Raw genomic sequence first — 18,464 nt, forward strand, 5'->3', positions numbered from 1 at the left:
CGCCCGGGCCCGACTGCGCGTGCGCGACACTGCCCACGCCGTGGCGCTCCGCCCCCTAACCCGCCCGGCGACGTCACGGCCGCGAACGGGAGGGGAAGGAGGCCGAGGACCTACTGCGCATGTGCACCAAGCCCTCTGCGCAGCCGGGGAGGGGGAGAACCGAGGCCTGCCGCGCATGTCCACCGCTACCTGTCCGTTTTCAGTTCGAATAATGGTGGGGTTTGGCAGGGCGCCTCCAAAAGAGAAACTGCCCTGCGAATGTGCTATTAACAGGCAGCTAGTGCCCGCCTAGAGACGCATCTTCCTGAGTTCAAATCTGGCCTCTGACACTAGTTTGTGATGCCGGGAAAGTTTTCTCTGTTTTCCTCGGTTTCCTCATCTCTAAAATGAGCTGGAGAGGGAAAAGGCAAGCCGCCGTAGCTCCTTCGCCAAGAAAATCCCGATTGCGAGTCAGATAAGAGCGAAAAACGGCGAAACGACAACACTGTGCCACAACGAGGGGGCGGCGCCGCGAAGCGGAGGGGAGGGGAAATGAAAGAACGAGGATCCTATTGCGCAAGCGCGGCACCGCCCCAAACCAACCAGAAAACAACCGCTGGGGGCGGGGCCTTGTCGATTTTACCGCCGGCGTGTGTGGCGTATGGGACTTTTGCGCATGTGTAAGACGAAACTTTCCCCCACGCCTACAAAGGGGTGGGGCTCCTCCCGGAAGAGAGTCGCTCAGGTAGTGGGAGAGTTGAAGGCGAAGGTGTTTTCCGCGCATGTGCTCTTCGCTTCCTTTGGCATTTCACCCAGCCATTGGGTAGCTGAAACTGTGGCTCTAAGGGAAATGTAGACGTCGAGATTCTCACCCTATTCCCCCACCTGCTATTTAGTATCTTCACTCCTTCCAGCTACTTTGTATTTATTTGCATATATCAAGCCATGTACCATACCCATGCCTCTCTTAATAGAAGTTTTTGTGTCCTCGATGCTCAGGCACGCTGCCGAGTACTTTGTTGTTGTTCAGTCGTTATCAGTCTATCAACTCTTCGTGACTTCTTTCCAAGTTCGGCGCTCTGCCCACAGCGCCACCTAACTGCCTCGTAAATCGTAGGTACTTAATAAGTGCTTGTACTTTGGGTAGCCGACTGGGTCGTGGTGCAAGTACCTTCTGCGCCTGTCTCATTGAACTCATTCCCTCATTTTTTAATAAGCGGTTCATTCCAGGCTCTGGATTCAAATACGAGGGCTACCTCTATCCTAGAGGAGAGATTGTATTATTAGGAAAAATAATATGGACATAGAAAAAATTACAAAACGGATACAAAGTAATTTTGTGGGTGAGGAGGACTAATTGCTATGGCCATCGGGATGAATCTCCTGCAGAAGGAACAGAAGTTTTCCGAGAAGAGTGTGATACAACTTGGGGCGGCAGAGGGAATAGAGCCAGGCCTTACTCTCCGCGCATGTGCACCATGCTACCGTGCACCTAGACTCCCTCCCACCGACGCCTGTGAAGGGGCGGGGCTTTGGCTCCTCTTCTAGCCCGGAGGGTTGATTGGTTGGTAGGATTAGAGATTGAGGAGGCGGGAAGGAGGGCTACACGTGCACTGAGGAGCTAGCGGATTGGACTGTGGGGCCACGCGCGTGCGCGCTGGGAGAAATCTCTCGGGGTGTTTTCCTCTGCTTCCTTTTCGCGCTCAGCTCTGCATCCTCGTTCTCGGTGGTCCAGGTGTGTATGGATGTGTGCTGCGACCCCCGCCACGGGGCATGCTTGTTTCCGAGCGTCTGCGAGCTGGCTGCCCCGAGAAGAGAGGTTGAGGGCGGGGATGACCCAGTTGGAGGGCTCCGTCCGCCTTGCGAGGGCAGCGCTTGGAGCCATGGGGTGCGGTGTGGAGATAACGTCGGGGACCTGACTCCGGAGGGTTGGGGGCCTGCTGAGGTTTTTCTGCAAGGGAGGGATCCCTGCCCCCGCAGCTAACATGCTCTTGTGGGCCCCACTATGGACGTGTGCTAAGTGGGAGGTGTGTAAATGTGAGGGGGGGTGTATATGAGTGTTGGGGAGTGTGAGGTGCGTATGTGAATGAGTGAGTGTGGGGTGTGGGGTATGTTTGTGTTTGGGTGGAATGGGGTGTATATGTGAGTATGCGGTGTGTGTGTGAGAGAGAGAGGGAGGGATGAGGGGGGAAAGAATTGATTTAGGGGGAATCCTGACTCTGGAACCCTGGCTACCCCTCCCCCCAGTGAAACTGGACCTTCACCTGCGGCTCTCTTTTTTCTTTTAAAGGGTCTCCACGATCATGTCTGGGTGGGAGTCGTATTACAAAAATGAAGGTGAAGAAGAGGAAGAGGAGCAGGAGGAGGGGACTGAAACAGAAGGTAAAAAATTAGTAACAAATCCTTTTGATTCTAAGATTTAGGAGTGGGAGTAAAAGAATTGGTAAAAGAATTTTACATTGCCTAGAATTCACCCTCCCAAAAAGCTATCCCTTAAAACAAATTAATTATTTTAAAAGAGGAAGAAAAAATATATCAGAAAACTGACATGTTCCACTCCCTTGGACCTCTTAACTCTGCAAAAAGGAAGCATCTACTCATGTTCTATTCTTTGGAGATAATTTTTTTTTTGATAATTTTACATCATTTGGCTTTGATTGATTTGTTCTTTTCTCTTTCCACTTCCTAAACTAAAAGATTTGACCCCCCCAGGTCTAAGGCAACCATTTTTTCCTCCCTTCTAGGCTAACCTGCCCCTTCCATCGCACTTCTTTTAACAGTTCCCAAATTCTTGCCTGATTAGTCCCAAGTCTGGGCAAGTATAGTAAGAACTCCCAGTTATAGTGACTCTCAGAGTTAAAGGGCCACCAAGAAGGGGAAAATCTCAGCCTGGATTTTGCCTGCCTCCTTCTTGATATTAAAGTTTCATTTTGTATAACATTTATCTGTACATCCTTCCCCTTCTCCCCGATATTTATACAGTGCCTTTCCCACAAGGTCGATAATAGTTTTTTGAATTAGGATAATCAGAAAAGGCCTCCGCCTCACTTCCCAAGGGATGCAATGACTGTAGTAGAAGGGAATTAAATCCCAGGGAGACACTCTCACTCTTTATTTGTAATTGCACCTCCGGCTCAGGCTTGAGCATGAGGCACTGACTAGACTTGTTACATTTCCTCATCCACTGGTTTCTTTGTGTTGTCCGGCAAGCTGGGGTCATTCTACCTTTACATAAGGTTCCTTCTAAGTCCACAAAGGGGTATGAGTGTGTCTTTTATGGTATCCTCTTTTGGTTATATTTATTATAATTCAGATTTTCTGTCTGGCTGCAGCACTGGTATTTCCATGCAGGAAACATCAACCGTGTGTAAAATAGGTTCCACAGAGCACAGTTATGCTGTACAGTGTAAATCCTTTGTATTCTGCTCTGCTAGCACTGAGTCCTTCATGCAGGGAGGACCTAGATGAGCTAAAAAGTGGAAAATCCCCCCTAAGGGTGTTCTGAGTGTCACATCCCCCCACGCCTCAACTGTAACTTCACGTCTTGAGTGTAAAGAAAAGACTTGGCTTAGATGATGTTTCAGGTTCCCGGATCTTGGGCTTTAAACCTGATTTATGGCAGCTGCTGTGTAAGCCTATGATGAGCTCATGGACTCTGGGAAATTTACAAATTACTCTTTAGCAGAACATTCAGATAAGATCATGAGAACAGGCACAATAACTTTGCAGGCAGCCTTGAAGAGTCTTTTGCTGTCCCCCTCCTTTATTCTGAATTACAATTGTCAGAGATTTCAAAGCTTCTTCAGAAGTGAGTCTTTCTAATCCTGGAACTTAAAAAAAAATCTGAATCAGAAAGACTGGGTCAAATAGGGAAGCAAGATTTCATGTTGTTTTGGGAACTTGGAACCTTTTGAACCACCCGGGCAGCAATTAGACACCCACTATGTGCCCAGGTGTGCTGGAGCCACAAATACACAAGGGAAGCCCTTAAGGTCTAAAAAAAAAAAAAAAAGTAATCATCTCAGTCCTTTACATTTGTAATATAAATTCAAATTGTTTTAAAAATGTTTTCTATTTATAGGAAACTATAGGTATTCTGGACGAGACAGTTTGATTTTCTTAGTTGATGCCTCCAAGGCAATGTTTGAACTCCAGGCTGAAGATGGAAGAACTTCTTTTGACCTAACCATCCAGGTGAGGCTATCCTTTACATACAGAGCTTAAACTCCCAAACTTGTTTGATTGATTAAATTAGTTACCTGGAGCTGAGATACCTTTTTTTGTCCTCCAAGATTTTAGAATTTGCAATTTAATGAACACCACAAAAAGAAAAAAGTGGAAGAGAAAAGGAACATTATATGTGAAAACACAAATCTGTTGCTTTTAAAGCTGTCCTCCTAGCCTTTTCCTTCTGAGTTTCAGTTCTGTGTTTTTTTAAAAAGCTTCAATAACTTTCCTTTCAAAAGTGAACTTAATTGCTTGTTTTCTTCTTTCCCTCCCTCTCTGGGGGAAAAAAAAGCATAGTCTATGTAACAAATAATTATCATATTGAAACAACTACCCACTCATTTGTCAGCTCTCCAAAATTCTGCATCTTGGCACCCCAAACTCCGCCTCCCACCTCCGCCAAGAGCCCTCTGGAGTTGCAATTGGTCATTGCATTGATAAACATAATTGTTACATTATTTGCTACCTAGGCTATCTTTTTGTGTTGTTTAAGCATAATACAATTTCCTCACATATTGTAGATGATAAAATTGTTTAAATCTCTTTTTGACATGTAATCCTTTTTGTTGGGGAGTTTAGTTTGACCAATCTCCCATTTTTGGTTTTCTCTTTTTGCCCGACTTTCTTGTTTTTTGGTGGTTTTTTTTTTTTTTTTTTTCCATATCAGACCAGCTCGTGGAGGTTACAGCATTAAATGAGGCCTCCCAGATGTTTTTCTGTGGGAAAGCGCTCATCTCTGATTTGTGTTGGAGGTGTTTTGTTTTTTTTTTTAAACAGTTTTTGTGGTTTCTAAGGTGTTCTTAGGCAGGGGTGGGAGGGTGGGGGGGAAGTAAGGCGTTATTATCTGGTGGCTCAGCCCTGAAGCAGCTTTGAAATCTCTGATGATTATAACAGAGAATAAAAGAAGGGGTCTGACTACAAAATTATCGTGCCTTTTCTCATGGTCTCTTCTGAACATTTCTAAAGACACTTACACAGAGGCCACTATAGATCTGGCTCAAGACCCAAGGTCTGGAAAGTACAGTGTTGGCAGCAAGAACAAAGTGCCATCGACTTTGCTCCTGGTCTGAGCTGCTGAGCCAGTATCCAACTTCTAGGGCCAATGAGATATTGGAGCTCTTTACTGTTCAGGTGCTGTAAGCAAGCTAATGGTGACTTCCTCTGGGCTTCTTATCCAGGACTTCTGCCAGGGAGACGAGTCTTTTGTGTAGGCTTACTCCTGTCAGAGCAGACCCAAAGATGGGCAGAGGTGAATTTGATCTAGAGGAAAATGTTGATTTTTGGAATAAGTGAACATTCTGATAATAATAAAAGAATTCTCTGAGAACCAGCTATGGTTCTCTCTCAGTGGGGTATGACCCCAGGGGTGCCTGAGGGGCTTATGGCTGTGATACTAGGCAGGCCATAGGAGAGTGGGCTCTAACACGAAGTAGATCCCATGAGGTAAAAACTAGTTGCCCTAAGTGGGCAAGATCCCAAAGCACTCTCATTCTTCAGCTCACATCTAGAAGTTCTGGACCTGTTAACTCTGGGAACTTTGGGAAGAGGAGCAGACAAAACACAACCAGCCTAATTGCAGTTTAGTTGCAATACTCTATGTTTGCATTATATTTTCGAGTTCACAGAGTGAAATACAGAGCCCATTCTCCCTTCTCCTCCTATCCCAGATCCAACATCTTTTTATATAAGAATAATTTCAGGTTCAAACATTACAGAGAATACAATATATGGGAATCTGGAAGTGGGGCCTGGCTATGGAGCCAGCAGATTGATGGCTTTGTAATGATCACCCGAACTAGAGTCTCCTGAGAATCTGGCCATCTTCTTTACTTTTTGAGTATGATAGACTGTCCCCTCCCAGGAAGAGACTTTGGGGTTAGCTAGCCTGGTTTTCTGGCTTGTGTCATGGGGATGTTCAGAATCATCACCATTTTATAAAGAGCTTCTCAAGCTAAAGCTCTGCCCTGAGCTGCATCCACAAGAGCTGCTCAGGAGGTGGTGGGCTCCTCTTATACCAGAGGAATAAGAAGGCTCTTGGGGAAGGCTGAGACCCCACATCTCAGGCTGCGGTGGAGGGAGCGTGCCTGCTCAGGGATAGGCTGGACCAGCCTGCCCTGGAAATGACACCCATAAGGGGCATTTTTCTGTGAGCTCTGTACCTTTCTCTTGGTATCTCTGGGACTCAGCCCCAGGCTTTACTCTCAAAAGGAGCCCGATGCATGGATTGGCTGAGACTTTCCCTTGGTGTCTCTGTGCTTTCCTCCAGTGCATCCAGAGCGTGTACAGCAGCAAGATCATCAGCAGTGACCGAGACCTCTTGGCCGTGGTCTTCTATGGCACCGACAAAGACAAGAACTCGGTGAATTTCAGGAACATTTATGTTCTCCATGAGCTAGATATCCCAGGTATGACACATCGAGATGTTCCCGGCTGTTTCTGCTCTGTGGAAGAAATGCCCCTGTCCAGGTGGCTGTGGGGCACAGGTTGTGGAAACCTGGGTTCAAGTGCTAACTGCTGCTGACTCTGTTGGAACTTGGCTGTTCTCTGGGCCTCAGCTCCTACTCTGTATTAGATGAGCTAAAGTCCCTTGGAGATGTAAATCATACTCCAGGTCGTCCACCGAACCAAAGGGCAAAGAATATAAAAGGTGGTGTCCTTCCTTTAGTAGGATTCTGTCACCTTTTCCCAAGGTGGATCCTAGGAAACATCAGTGTAGGATTTCAGAGTGTCTGCTTTGGAGTAAGTAGACTGCCCCTCGAGAGTGGGGATTGGCTGGGCCATAGTTGGTTTTTCCTGGCAAAGTGCCCAGCTTGTGATTAGGGTTTAACGAATGCTTACGAATGGGTATGTTCTCTGTTACTTCATCTTCCTGTTGATCTCCTTTTGGCCCTCACACCTAGGTGCAAAACGGATACTTGCCCTTGACCAGTTTAAGGGAAAACAGGGAGAGAAACATTTCCAGGAGCTCATTGGCTGTGGCTCGGACTATTCCCTGGCCGAGGCCCTCTGGGTCTGCGCTAACCTCTTCAGTGGCGTCCAGCTCAAGATGAGTCACAAGCGCGTCATGCTCTTCACCAACAATGACAGCCCCCATGGGGACGATAGCACCAAGGCCAGCAGGGCCAAGACCAAAGCCTGTGACCTCCGAGACACAGGTGGGTGAAGCAGCTGAGCCCAGCCCTGCAGGGGGACACTGACCCAGGGGTTGGAGCTAAGGGGCCGGGAAAATTGCTAACTTTGGGCAGGTCTCAGCCTGTAGAGGAGTGGGCTCAAAAAGGTGGTGGGCAAAGACCCTGTGTAGGAGGGTCTGGGGCCTGAATAAGATGCATTGTGGGAAGTTGCTTGGCAGCATTTGTTAAATACCTGCTGATTGCTAGACATTGAACCTGTCCCCGAGGGGTTGCCTCAACTCAGAGTGGGCCTTTAAAAGACGGGCAGGAAATGGGGGTACGGGTGGCAGTCACTAACTTGCTCTCATCACCTCCTTCTGCTCTGCACCAGGTATCTTCCTCGACCTTATGAACCTGAAGAAGCCTGGGGGGTTTGACATTTCCTTGTTCTACAGGGACATCATCACCCCAGGCAAGGATGAGGACCTTGGGGTTCACTTTGAGGAGTCAGGCAGGCTGGAGGACCTCCTGAGGAAGGTTCGGGCCAAGGAGACCAGGAAACGCTCCCTGGCCCGGTGAGCTTCCCTGCCTCTGCTGCCCATTCATGCTGGGCCAGCTTGTGGTCCTTCTCTGACAAAGGCCACGAGCCTTCCAGAGGCTGCTTTTCCTGCTGGGTGAGCCAGCTAGTCCCTCCTGTTGGCAGCCCAACATGAGCTCACAGGAAACCTCCCCTTTCTACGGGGACCTTTCAGGAAGCCCTAAGTAGTGGTTTGAGTGAGCAGGTTTCCCAAAGACCTCTGCTGCTGTGGGAGGCCTGGCCTGGCTTCCCTGCCAGTGGGTACCCTCAGCTCTGGGCCAGGCTCTTCTGTTTCTCAGTCCAGGCCTCGCTCTTTGGAGGGCTCTCAGGGAAAAAGTGATGGGGCTTCCTGGCAGTTCCATGAACTTGGGGTGATTCTGGACTGCTTTGTGGCCAAGTTCATTTTCTCCAGACTCTGGCCTTGAAGCAAAACGACAGTGGTGATCTGTCCCTCTCCTTCATGAACAGTTGAGGTGAGGTTTGAATGAAAAAGGTAGAGAAGGCCTGTCCCTGGGCCTTCACAGGATGCTCCTTTGGTGTGGGTACAGGGGCTTGGGCACCCTCGGTCTCTCTCTTAATGCTGATCTGGGATGTTTTCATGGAGACTCCTCCTACCTGGAAAGCAGCACTTTCTGAGTCAGGATACCAGACTGCCCTTTGTCCAGGTCTTCACTCAGAAAACAAGGCTTCGGCTGTGGCGGCCTTCTGTCCGGAGAGCACCCTGCTTCCCGGGCTTCTTAGGAAGATTAGAATCTAGATCTCATCCCAGCGCTGTGACAATGGGCTGCTTCCAAAGCTCGCTCCTTCACGGCTAGGGAGATGGGCGGTTTAGGAGCAAACCTATTTTAGAGATGAGAAGACTGAGGGATTGTGAGCTACCCAAAGCTCCCAAGTTTCAGGATTTGAATTCAGGTCCTTTAACTCTGTATTGGTCTCTTCATTGCTTCATGTTGCCTTGAAGCATTTTCTCCTAGAACTTGATCCTCGGTGCAGGAATAAGTCTGATAAGATCCTCACTGTTCTGGGAGTGGGGAGGGCGTGTTTAAAATGGGCTTCCCCCTGAATGCCCCTTGTAAGGCACTGTCTACACCTATTGCAGAGCTGTGAGAGGGATGGAATCCAGGCGCTTATCAAGGAGGGCCCAAGCTACTTTGATAACCAGAGAGGGGGTGCTGCACGTGCTCAGAGCTTAGAGGGTCCAAGTTCAAATCTTCCTTCGGATACTTCCTAGTTGGGTGGTCCAAATTATTGAACCTCTGTCTGTCTCAGTTTCTTCATCTGTAAAATGGAGTTCATTACTTAACCTCCCTGGGTTGTTGTATGGTCAGATGAGATGATATTTCTAAATAGTTTTGCGCTCTTATAACTAGCTATTGTTCCCATTTTATTAACTCTGCTCTTTCTCCTCAGGCTGAAGCTAAGGCTGGGCAAGGATGTGGCCCTGACCGTTGGCATTTATAATATGGTCCAAAAGGCATTCAGGCCTCCTCCCATCAGGCTTTACCGGGAAACAAACGAACAAGTGAAAATCAAGACCCGGACATTTAACGTAGAAACGGGCAGCTTGCTCCTGCCCAGTGACACCAAGAGGGCTCAGGTAATTCCTCATCTTCCCGGGTCTTTGTCCGTGGGTAGGGTGGGGGGGAAAGTGTGATGGATTTTAAAAAATTAACAGGTATGAATTTTCTCCTCTCCCTGTGTGCACCTCTTACCCCTCCACCCACAGTGTAAAAGAAAAAAACCTTGAAACAAACATGCCCAGGCAGGGGGAACAAACCCTGACCTTGGCCAGGCCTCAGACGTGTCTCCTCCATCTCCAGTTTGGCTCGTTCCAGCTGAGCCGTAAAAATGAGATCTGGGCCCTGGAGTCATGTTACCTCCAGTGTGGATATTTTAACATGCTAATGATCAGAGAGCCAGCAGCTCACTGCCTGGTGTAGGAGCTTTGAAGACAGACACAGGCCACTGTCCATGATCTCGCCAAGGTGTCGGGAGGGGTCTTTCACGTCGGGTACCCTTAGCTCTGGGCCAGGCCCTTCTGTTTTTCAGTCCAGGCCTCGGACTTTGGGGGGGCTATCGGGAAAGAGTGAAGGGGCTTCCTGGCAGTTCCCTTGAGTTCGGGGTGGTTCTGGACTGCTTTGTGGCTGGATTTGTTTTCTCCAAACTCTTGTAAGCCCTTGTCTCGCACCTCCAAGAAGCTCATCTATTTGTTGAATCGAATCAGTTTTCAGGAGTCTCCAGTGGATATCAGTGGCACTGATGGGTGCTGCCCTCCCGAGTCCCCATCCTTGTTTGGACTACTATTGCCCACCCCCCTCACACAGCTCATTTGGAGGAAGAGGCCCTGGGGCAGGCTCAATACAGGCCTGTTGGGGGAGTTCCATTGTGCCTCTGTTGTTCTTGTGGTTCAGTGTGAGCTGAAGCTGATGGTATGGTCTGGACTGAATGCAGAACATCTCTGCCCCTCATATCTGTGTTCTAGGAGAGGGGGACCTCGCAATACAAAGATGAAAGAATGTTAAATAGTGCGGCCTTCTTCTGTCAGAAAAGCGTGGGAGGGGGTGGGATCTTGAAAATGCGGGCTGAGATAGGAATGAATCCAGGAGGACCAGAATCGAGCTTTGTTGGGATTGGTGTCAGGGCGGTCAGCAGCAGCAGCGGAGGAGGAGGAGCAGTGTCTTGGGTCATGGAGGAGCCAGGCTTCCCAGCAGCCCTTTCTGGGCCATTGTCTTACGCCACAGGGGTCTCTCAGAGCCAGCTCACTCATGACCTTATTTGATCCTGGCGTTTCTTTCAAGTACCTGAGAAAGTCTGGATGGTTTTGCATTGCTCTGTGCACAGAAAACTGAAAGCATTCTGGTTCTGGTTCTCTGCCTCCCAGAGCTGGAACCAGGCTAAAGGAGCGTGGCCCGCCGAGCTTCTGCCTGCTGCCCAGCCTTCTCTCCTGAGGCCTCTCTTGCCATCTTTCAGACCTATGGAGGCCGTCAGATTGTGATGGAGAAGGAAGAGACGGAAGAGTTGAAGAGGTTTGATGAGCCAGGCTTGATTCTTATTGGCTTCAAGCCCCTGTTTATGCTGAAGCAGCACCATTTCCTCAGGCCTTCTCTGTTTGTGTACCCGGAGGAATCCCTGGTTAATGGTGAGTGAAGACAGTCGTATTATCCAGAAAATCGGGCCCAGGAGGATTATGGGATTCTGCCTCAGAATCTCATTTTAAAATTCTTGGGTTACAGAGGAAAGCAATTCTGGTGAAATCAAGTGATAGAATGGTAAAAGAGCAAGTTCATGGCCTCCAGAACAGCACTAGGCTCAGCAGTGACTGAGTGCAAGGGGCTCACGGTGAAAGAGGCTTCCAGAGAAGGGAGGTGGATTCTAAGTACAAGCAGAAATCGGTTTTATTTGGCTGTGACCAGTGGAGGAATTGGCTTTATTTAACTACTTGTGTTTGGCACATGTATTTCCCTTTTTCTGGTCAGTGTGGATAGGGTGGGAAAAAGAGAAGGCAGATTTGTATTGTCTGAAAAGAATAAAACTTAATTAAAACTTTTTTTAGGCTTGTACAGGTTGGGGAGGAGGGTAGTACGAGAAGGAGGGAGAAAAATTTGACCATGAAACCTTAACAAAAATGAATGTTGGAAACTATGTGTATTTGGAAAAATTGGATAGCACTGAAGGGGAAAAAAAATTAATAAGAGAAGCCCTGGTTTGTAGAGGGAGCCAAGATTCTTGTAATTTAGAAGATGTGAATATGATCCTTTTCTAAGAAGGGGAGTGAGCCGTTCCATCCGACACCAGTGAGTTGCACTTAGCCATGAAGGCTTGTGCTGAGACAGACACCAGGCCGCGGAAAGGAAGTTAGCTCATTTGCTTTTTCTTAAGTTTTTTCAGTTTTCAAACATTCACTTTTTTCCCCCTCATACTTCTCCCCAAACAAACGTCCACATTGGCCAGAAACACGTGCCTACCTCTGCCCTTTGGGCCAGGAAGTGACAGCCAGCTCCCCCCGCCCTCCCGGCCCTCGCTGAGCTGAGTTCTCAAGCCTTCCCAAATTGTTTATCTTTACATTTTTATTGGGACTATGGGAATTGCTCTCATTCTCCCTTACTGTAGCATTTCAAACAAGGCTTCCCAAACTTTTCTTATAAATCATTGTGGGGGGTCCCTGACCTTGTTCTCTACCCCGGAACACTGATTTTTAAAACTATATCATTTGTTGGGGAGGGAGGGAGGAAGATCCATTTATTGAATACCTACTGTATGCCAGGCTCTTTGCTAAGCATGTTACAGATGTGATTTCACTTGATCCTCATGGTAACCCTCGGAGGCAAATACTAATATTGCCTCCATTTTACATAAGAGGAAAGGAGCAGACAGTGGTGAAGTGACTTATTAAGGTTCACTCAGCTAGTAATGACCCGAGGCTAAATTAGAGCTCTTGTCTTCCTTCACTCCTGGCCCAGCTGCCTAGAAGCACAGCTTTGCAAATCGTTTAAAATGTTGACCTTTAGGACATTTCTCCCCCAGGAAGTACAACACTGTTTGTTGCTTTACTCACCAAGTGTCTCGAGAAGGGGGTGTTGGCACTGTGCAGATACACCCCTCGCCAAAACAGCCCCCCGTATTTCGTGGCCCTGATACCTCAGGAAGAAGAGCTGGATGTCCAGAGAGTTCAGGTGACCCCTCCAGGTAAGCGGATGGCTAGTCTGGCCTGAGCTGCTCCCTCCCCTGCCTTTTCTGTGGAGCAGAACTTGGGTTTTCTCGTGGCTGAGGCACTTGGTTCGCCACTCTAGACTGGGATGCTCCGGGCCGATTGCATTGGGGACCCCGCTTCTTGTGCCTGCAGGCTTTCAGCTCGTCTTCTTGCCCTATGCTGATGACAAACGGAAGGTGCCCTTTACTGAGAAAGTCACCGCCAACCCAGAGCAGGTGGACAAGATGAAGGCGATTATCCAGAAACTCCGCTTCAAGTACCGGTAAGTGTGGGCTGCCTCGAGAGGGGAGCCGGGCCCTGGGCAGAAGGAAAAGCCTGTTCTGTCCTTTCAGGAGACCCTCGGTCTCTCTCCCTTGCTTGAGCTAAGTTGGTTCAGCCCATGGTGGCTCTGAGTGGGAGGTGGGCCCCCCGCTGTTGCCAGGGTTACAGCTCAGGACCACGTGCCCCTCGCCGATGTGGTGGCTACAGGGCAGAGCTCGGGAACCTGGGCATCCCTCTGAGGGACATCTTCCTGGGCTCATTTCATTCAACCCGAGGCCACATGGCCTCACTAATAAATGGAATTGGTTTCCTTCAGAAAGTAACCATGCCCTGGTAGGGCCAGGGCCCGGTGATCAGGAGCAGGGAAGGATGAGGGCAGGATCCGGGCCATCTTGGCCTCCAACGTTGCTGCTGGTGGGCATGGGCTGCAGAGCCGTGGTCTCCTCTATCTTCTCACCTAGTCTGATGATTCACCTGCCCGCCTCCACTCTGCCCCTTCTGTGGGGACCAGTGTGCTCCCAGGTGGCTCTGAGGGAGGCAGCAGCACATGGGCTCCCTGGGCTCCAGCCAGTGCCCCAGCAGGCGGGTACGGTTTGCTTGGAGTCCGTAGATACAGAAGTGGTGCTTCTCCTGCCTCATCAGGACTGGCGGGAGGGGCAATCAAAAGGGATGGGGCAGCTGAGGCTTGGGGGCGTGCCCCCCCTACCCTGGTGCTCTGCCTCCCATCTGACAGGACCATAGGGCTTCAGGGAGAGGCGGCGGTTTGGGCTGGGCGCTGCCGGGCATTGGCGTTGGCCTCTGCTCACCCGCTCTGCCCTGCTGGGCTTTGGCTTCTAGGAGCGACAGCTTCGAGAATCCCGTGCTGCAGCAGCACTTCAGAAACCTGGAGGCCTTGGCCCTGGACCAGTTAGAGCCGGAGCAGGCGCCAGACCTGACACGTAAGGCGCTGCGCTTCTCCCACACGGGGGGCTCTGAGCTGGGCCTTGTGCTGCTTGTCCTGGGCTGGGGGACTGAGGGGAGGGGTCTGGGGATGAGGACGGGGCCAAGGTGTTCCTGAGGCACTTCTCCAGTCTGGCTCCACTTCAGCCTCCCCTACAGGATGTTTGTTCTGGCAGCTGCCAGGGTCCTGGTAAAAGGGACCGGTGAGGGAGGCTCCCGGCAGAGGCTGAGGCTGAGGCCCGAGAGGCCAGAGTTCTGGGGTCACATCCAGCTCCAGCCTCGTGATGCCTCCGGGCCTCAGGGCAGTCACTGGGACATCCCTGAGCTCTATGCTTGGGGAGTAATTGCCTGACAAGGCAGCATAGGGTAGAGAACTGTCAGTTGGATCTTCACGGCCCATTCACCTTGGAGTCTGAGGGTTTGGAACCTGATGAGGCTGCAGAGCGCCTCTGGTTCAGCTCCTTCGTTTCACAGATGAGGGAGCTGGCCCCCGAGACACCAGGGCCTGCTGCGGGGATGTGTCTGGGCGAGGGCTGGGGTGTGCAGCTCAGACCAGCCATGCCTGTGACTGTGGGGAGGGTCGCACCAAGTGGCCGAGGCTCGAGCACATGCGTGGCCCTTGGTCATCCCAGGCTGGATGGGGGCAGCATGGGCCTGCAGGCCTGGCTGAGGGGAGCAGAGTCCAGGGGCATGGTGCTGGAACCTTGGAGTTCTCTCAGACTCTTCCCCGGGCCCAGATTCATAAGTGAGCATGGAGACTGCTTTGAAAACATTGGTGTTATTATGTTTTGGGAAGGGTTCTGGTTTGTAAAGTCCCTGAGGGGAGAAATGCCCCCTTCCCTGCTATGGTGTGGAGCTGACCAGCCCAGCCCCAGCCCCTGCCCCTGGGCACAGCAGTGCCACACTGCTCAGATCCCAGTGCCTCCTGTGGCAGGCTCCACATCGGCCTCTGAGAGATGCTCCCCCTCACTTTGCAGAAGTGACTCCCACCTGCCCCCCTTGGTGCTCAGTCCAGCCCTGCAGGGGGCAACAGAAGCATCCAAGTGCCAGGGCATGGGGCGTCCCCCCGGGTTCTCAGCTTGGCTCCAGTGCTTCCTTACTTTGGCCAAAGTAGAACGCCATTTCTGTCTTTGCTTTTCCTTTCTTTGACATGAAGGGATCGGATCAGCTTAGAGTGGCAAGGTAGGGTCTGGAATCAAATCCTGCTCCTCTCTGGGCCCACCTGGTTCACAGGCTTCTGAGGTCCCCATCTGCTGCAAGCTTGGATCCTTTGGGCTCCCATTCTAGGGCCTTGTCTCCCCACTATCGTTTTCTTTTCTTGCAGTGCCCAAGGTCGAAGCAATGGATCTCCGGCTGGGCAGCCTGGTGGAGGAGTTCAAGGAACTCGTCTACCCCCCTGACTACAATCCGGAGAAGAAGGCAACCAAGAGGAAACAAGGCGAGTCTGGGAGCTGCTCTCTTCTCCCCTTGTCAGCTCAGCTGTCCCCTTGGCTAGCTCAGCCCAGAAGCTAACGGAACCAGGAGGGTGGGAGTGCTAAGCCCCAGGGGCAGATGGTACCATATAGGTGGCGCAGTTGTGGCCATGGTTTTGTGGTTCTGCTCTTGTTGCCGGGTCTTTATGTCCGAGGAGAGGAGAGGTGGCCAGTCTCTCCTCCTCCTTGGCCCAGGGCCTCCTTTGTCTGAGCTCCCTTGCTGTGTCACCGGCTGCCTGGTGGTCTTCTCCAGCTGGCATCATACTCATTTCAAATGCCACCCGTGGGCTCAAAACGGAGCTCCTTATTTCCTTTCCCTCAGATTTCTCCTCATTCTCTTAGTCTTCTCCCACTAACCCTTGTCAGGTCTTTTGGTTTCCTCTCATAGAGCTTCTCCATAGCCATCACAGCCCCCAACTTGTACTCCTTCCCCCACAGAGCCTTCACAATCATCACGTCTGATATCTGCTTCACTAAATCAAAAAGTTTCATTGACTTCCTTTTTTCTCTTTTGGGAAAATTTAATATATTATATTTTTTCCCAGTTACATGTTAAAAACAATTTTTTAAAAATTTAAAAAAGTTTCTATCCCACCCTCCATCCTTTCCTTCTCCCATAATTTAAACAAACTCTTCAGCTGACATTTTGAACCTTCCCTCTGCCGTCAAGCCTCTTCCCCTTCCTATTTTTCTCCTTCATGCCTTCTTTGTCCCAATCAGATCGGCCACCCATCCCACTTCTCATGATTTCCCCTAGACCTCTCAGTATCTCGGGCTTTTTGAAGGCTCAACCTGTGAACTGACCAAATTCCCCCAGTAGTGTCCCCTGCCTCCAATGGTGTGTGAGGTTGGCTCTTTGTCCATTGTGCCCCCTTCCCTCAGCAAAGTATTCCTTGGGCTGCGTCCAGACCTCAGAGCATTCAAGTGAGGAAGTCCCTTTGCCTGTACAGATCATAGCTGCTCTGCAGAGGTTTCTGGGCTCCCAGTCTGGCCCCATCCCCAGTCTCCTGGATTATGTGCTGGGCGGGCCTTCCCTTTCCCTTCTCAGCCAGACTTCTTGGAAGGTGCCATCCACCCGTGGCGCCCCTGTTTCCTCCCACCAGCCCTTCATCCCCCACCTTTCACTAAAACTGCTCTAGAACAGTGGTCAGCCTGAAGAGGTGGCCGGAAGCTTTGCTACAGAGGCCAGTCTGAGGCCCGATGTCCCTTTTTATATTTCTATATTGTGGAACAGTTCTTGTATGATCCTGCAAAATAGATTCAGTGAGGGCACTATTTACTCTTGCTTCTCTATCCCCAGAACCTAGCTGGGACACCTAGTAGGTGCTGCTTTTAAAAGCTTTGAGTTGTGTCTTTCTTCAGAGACCAGTAATTTTCAGGTTTGTCTGAGCTTGATGACTTCATATATAATAGCTCTTCAATTTTCTATTTAATGATTAGTTAGGTGTACTGGCCTTGGAGTCCCTGACACTATTTCTCTCTCATTCTGAGTCCCAGACAACTTGAATGCATGCTGGACTTGCAGGCCCCTTCCCACCCTTGTCCAGCACGTCTCCCATTTGCCCTTTCACTTCCTCATGATTAACAGCTGCTCTGAAGTTACTTTGGAAGCATCTTTGTTTCTGAGTCTGCCCTCATTCTTTGAGTTTATTCTGTCTCCCTTGTGAGGTTCTTTTGTACAGTGGGCTACCTCAGCTTACCTTGTCCACAGCGGGCTCCCAGAGAGGAGCAGGATTGGTCTGTCTTCCTGCTGTAGTGCCTGGCACACAGCTGGTGCTTAATTAATGCTGTTGATGTAGCTTGGAAGATCAGATGCTCTAGGTGTCTTGATATTTTAACCAAGTGGGACTCACAGACCAGAAGTGTTGTTTTCAAGAAGGCCCTTCTTAACTCGGTCCCTGTGATCCTCTCTTCCACTTCCACCCACTTGGCAACTTTCCCTTTTCCATCTGGTCTGGTTGCTCCTGTGCTCAAGAACGCTGTGGTTCTCTATTGCTCCTAAATTACAAGGGCAGACAGCTGCTATGGGAGGCCCTGGTCAGGGCGATCAGTACTGTCGAAAGCCGAGCCTTGTGCCCTTTCCTGCAGACCCCCCACCTGCCATGTTCCCCTTGCCTTATGCCCTCTTCCTCTGTCCTTTCATCTAGGCATTGCACACAGCAGTGGCTCGAATGCAGCCGCTCCTAGCAGGCCATGACTGAGGAGCATCCTTTAGTTTTGTTTTTTAATTTGCAGATGGCAGTGGTCCTGCAGAGAAGCTGTCCGAGGAGGAACTCAAGGCCCACTTTGAGAAGGGCACCCTGGGCAAGCTCACGGTGGCCATGCTTAAAGAAGCCTGTCGCGTGTGCCGGCTCAAGACCAACGGCACTAAGAAACAGGAGCTCCTGGACCTGCTCACACAGTATTTCCAGAAAGCCTGAGGGGTGCCGGGCCCCGGTCTTGCCCTGCCACTCCTTTTTTTTTTTACTCTTCCTTCTGGTTCTTCTATCCTGACAGATCATTTGGATTATAAGTCTCAGGGATCTGGATCTCGCTCCTTTACAGTCCACCCTGGCCTTCAAAAAGAAATGGAGACAGGGCATCGGACAGAGTTGCCCCTTTCTGCTTGGGAGGTTTCCCACTGGGAGCACAGTTCCAGTCCCTGACCTTGCTCCTGCTGATGCTTGAGGGTGGGGTGATGATTCCCCTGCCCACCTTTGTCTTTTGTACCCTAGCCCACACCACAGGCTGACTGAATGACAGGGAGATCTCCAAGAAGGCTGTAGCTTCTTAATAAAATACCCACAATAACTTGGATTGGGAATTTTAACTGGAGGTTTCTGAACTTTTGGGAAGATGATCACATTTGCATTTCAATAATAATTAGTTGCCTTTGATCTTCCCCATTTTGTTTCATACACTTAAAGCTTATTTAAAAATATATAATAAAATAATGCAGCGTTGTTTAAAAAACAAACCAACCAAGCATGAAAACTCTGATTTAAGTATGGCTGAGAAAAAATGGAGGGCCCTCCCTATACTTTTGAGAATTAGAAAGGCTCTGGGTTTGCGTCAGTATATCCAGATGCTGGAAGGGGAATGGGTCCACAGCGACAGGAGGCTTAAATTGGGGACTTAAACCCCTATAATCATTAGGAACCGGTCCAGGCTGCCAAGGATAAGCTGGCACCTTGGAAAACTGGGCAGGT

The 18,464-nt window shown here is 50.0% G+C and overlaps 1 protein-coding gene across 1 annotated transcript; it reads left to right on the forward strand.

The window, feature by feature from the left end:
• The first annotated feature begins 88 nt into the window (after positions 1-88).
• Positions 89-18,072, forward strand: XRCC6 (X-ray repair cross complementing 6). Its single transcript, XM_051962205.1, has 13 exons — positions 89-1,714; positions 2,270-2,361; positions 4,061-4,173; positions 6,473-6,611; positions 7,107-7,361; positions 7,708-7,891; positions 9,304-9,490; positions 10,864-11,032; positions 12,418-12,579; positions 12,737-12,866; positions 13,703-13,803; positions 15,129-15,242; positions 17,512-18,072. The coding sequence occupies exons 2-13, from the start codon at positions 2,283-2,285 to the stop codon at positions 17,694-17,696; spliced, it is 1,818 nt and encodes a 605-aa protein (XP_051818165.1). The 5' UTR covers positions 89-1,714; positions 2,270-2,282; the 3' UTR covers positions 17,697-18,072.
• The last annotated feature ends 392 nt before the right edge of the window (positions 18,073-18,464 follow it).

The sequence above is a fragment of the Antechinus flavipes genome, chromosome 5, assembly GCF_016432865.1.
Source record: "Antechinus flavipes isolate AdamAnt ecotype Samford, QLD, Australia chromosome 5, AdamAnt_v2, whole genome shotgun sequence".
In the NCBI taxonomy this organism is placed as follows: domain Eukaryota; kingdom Metazoa; phylum Chordata; class Mammalia; order Dasyuromorphia; family Dasyuridae; genus Antechinus; species Antechinus flavipes.

Excerpts from the sequence above, each read along its gene's own strand:
- XRCC6 (XM_051962205.1), top strand. The coding sequence starts at position 2,283 with ATGTCTGGGTGGGAGTCGTATTACAAAAATGAAGGTGAAGAAGAGGAA. Across the intron at positions 7,892-9,303 it reads AGGAAACGCTCCCTGGCCCG|GCTGAAGCTAAGGCTGGGCA; the intron begins GTGAGCTTCCCT and ends CTTTCTCCTCAG. Across the intron at positions 9,491-10,863 it reads GTGACACCAAGAGGGCTCAG|ACCTATGGAGGCCGTCAGAT; the intron begins GTAATTCCTCAT and ends GCCATCTTTCAG.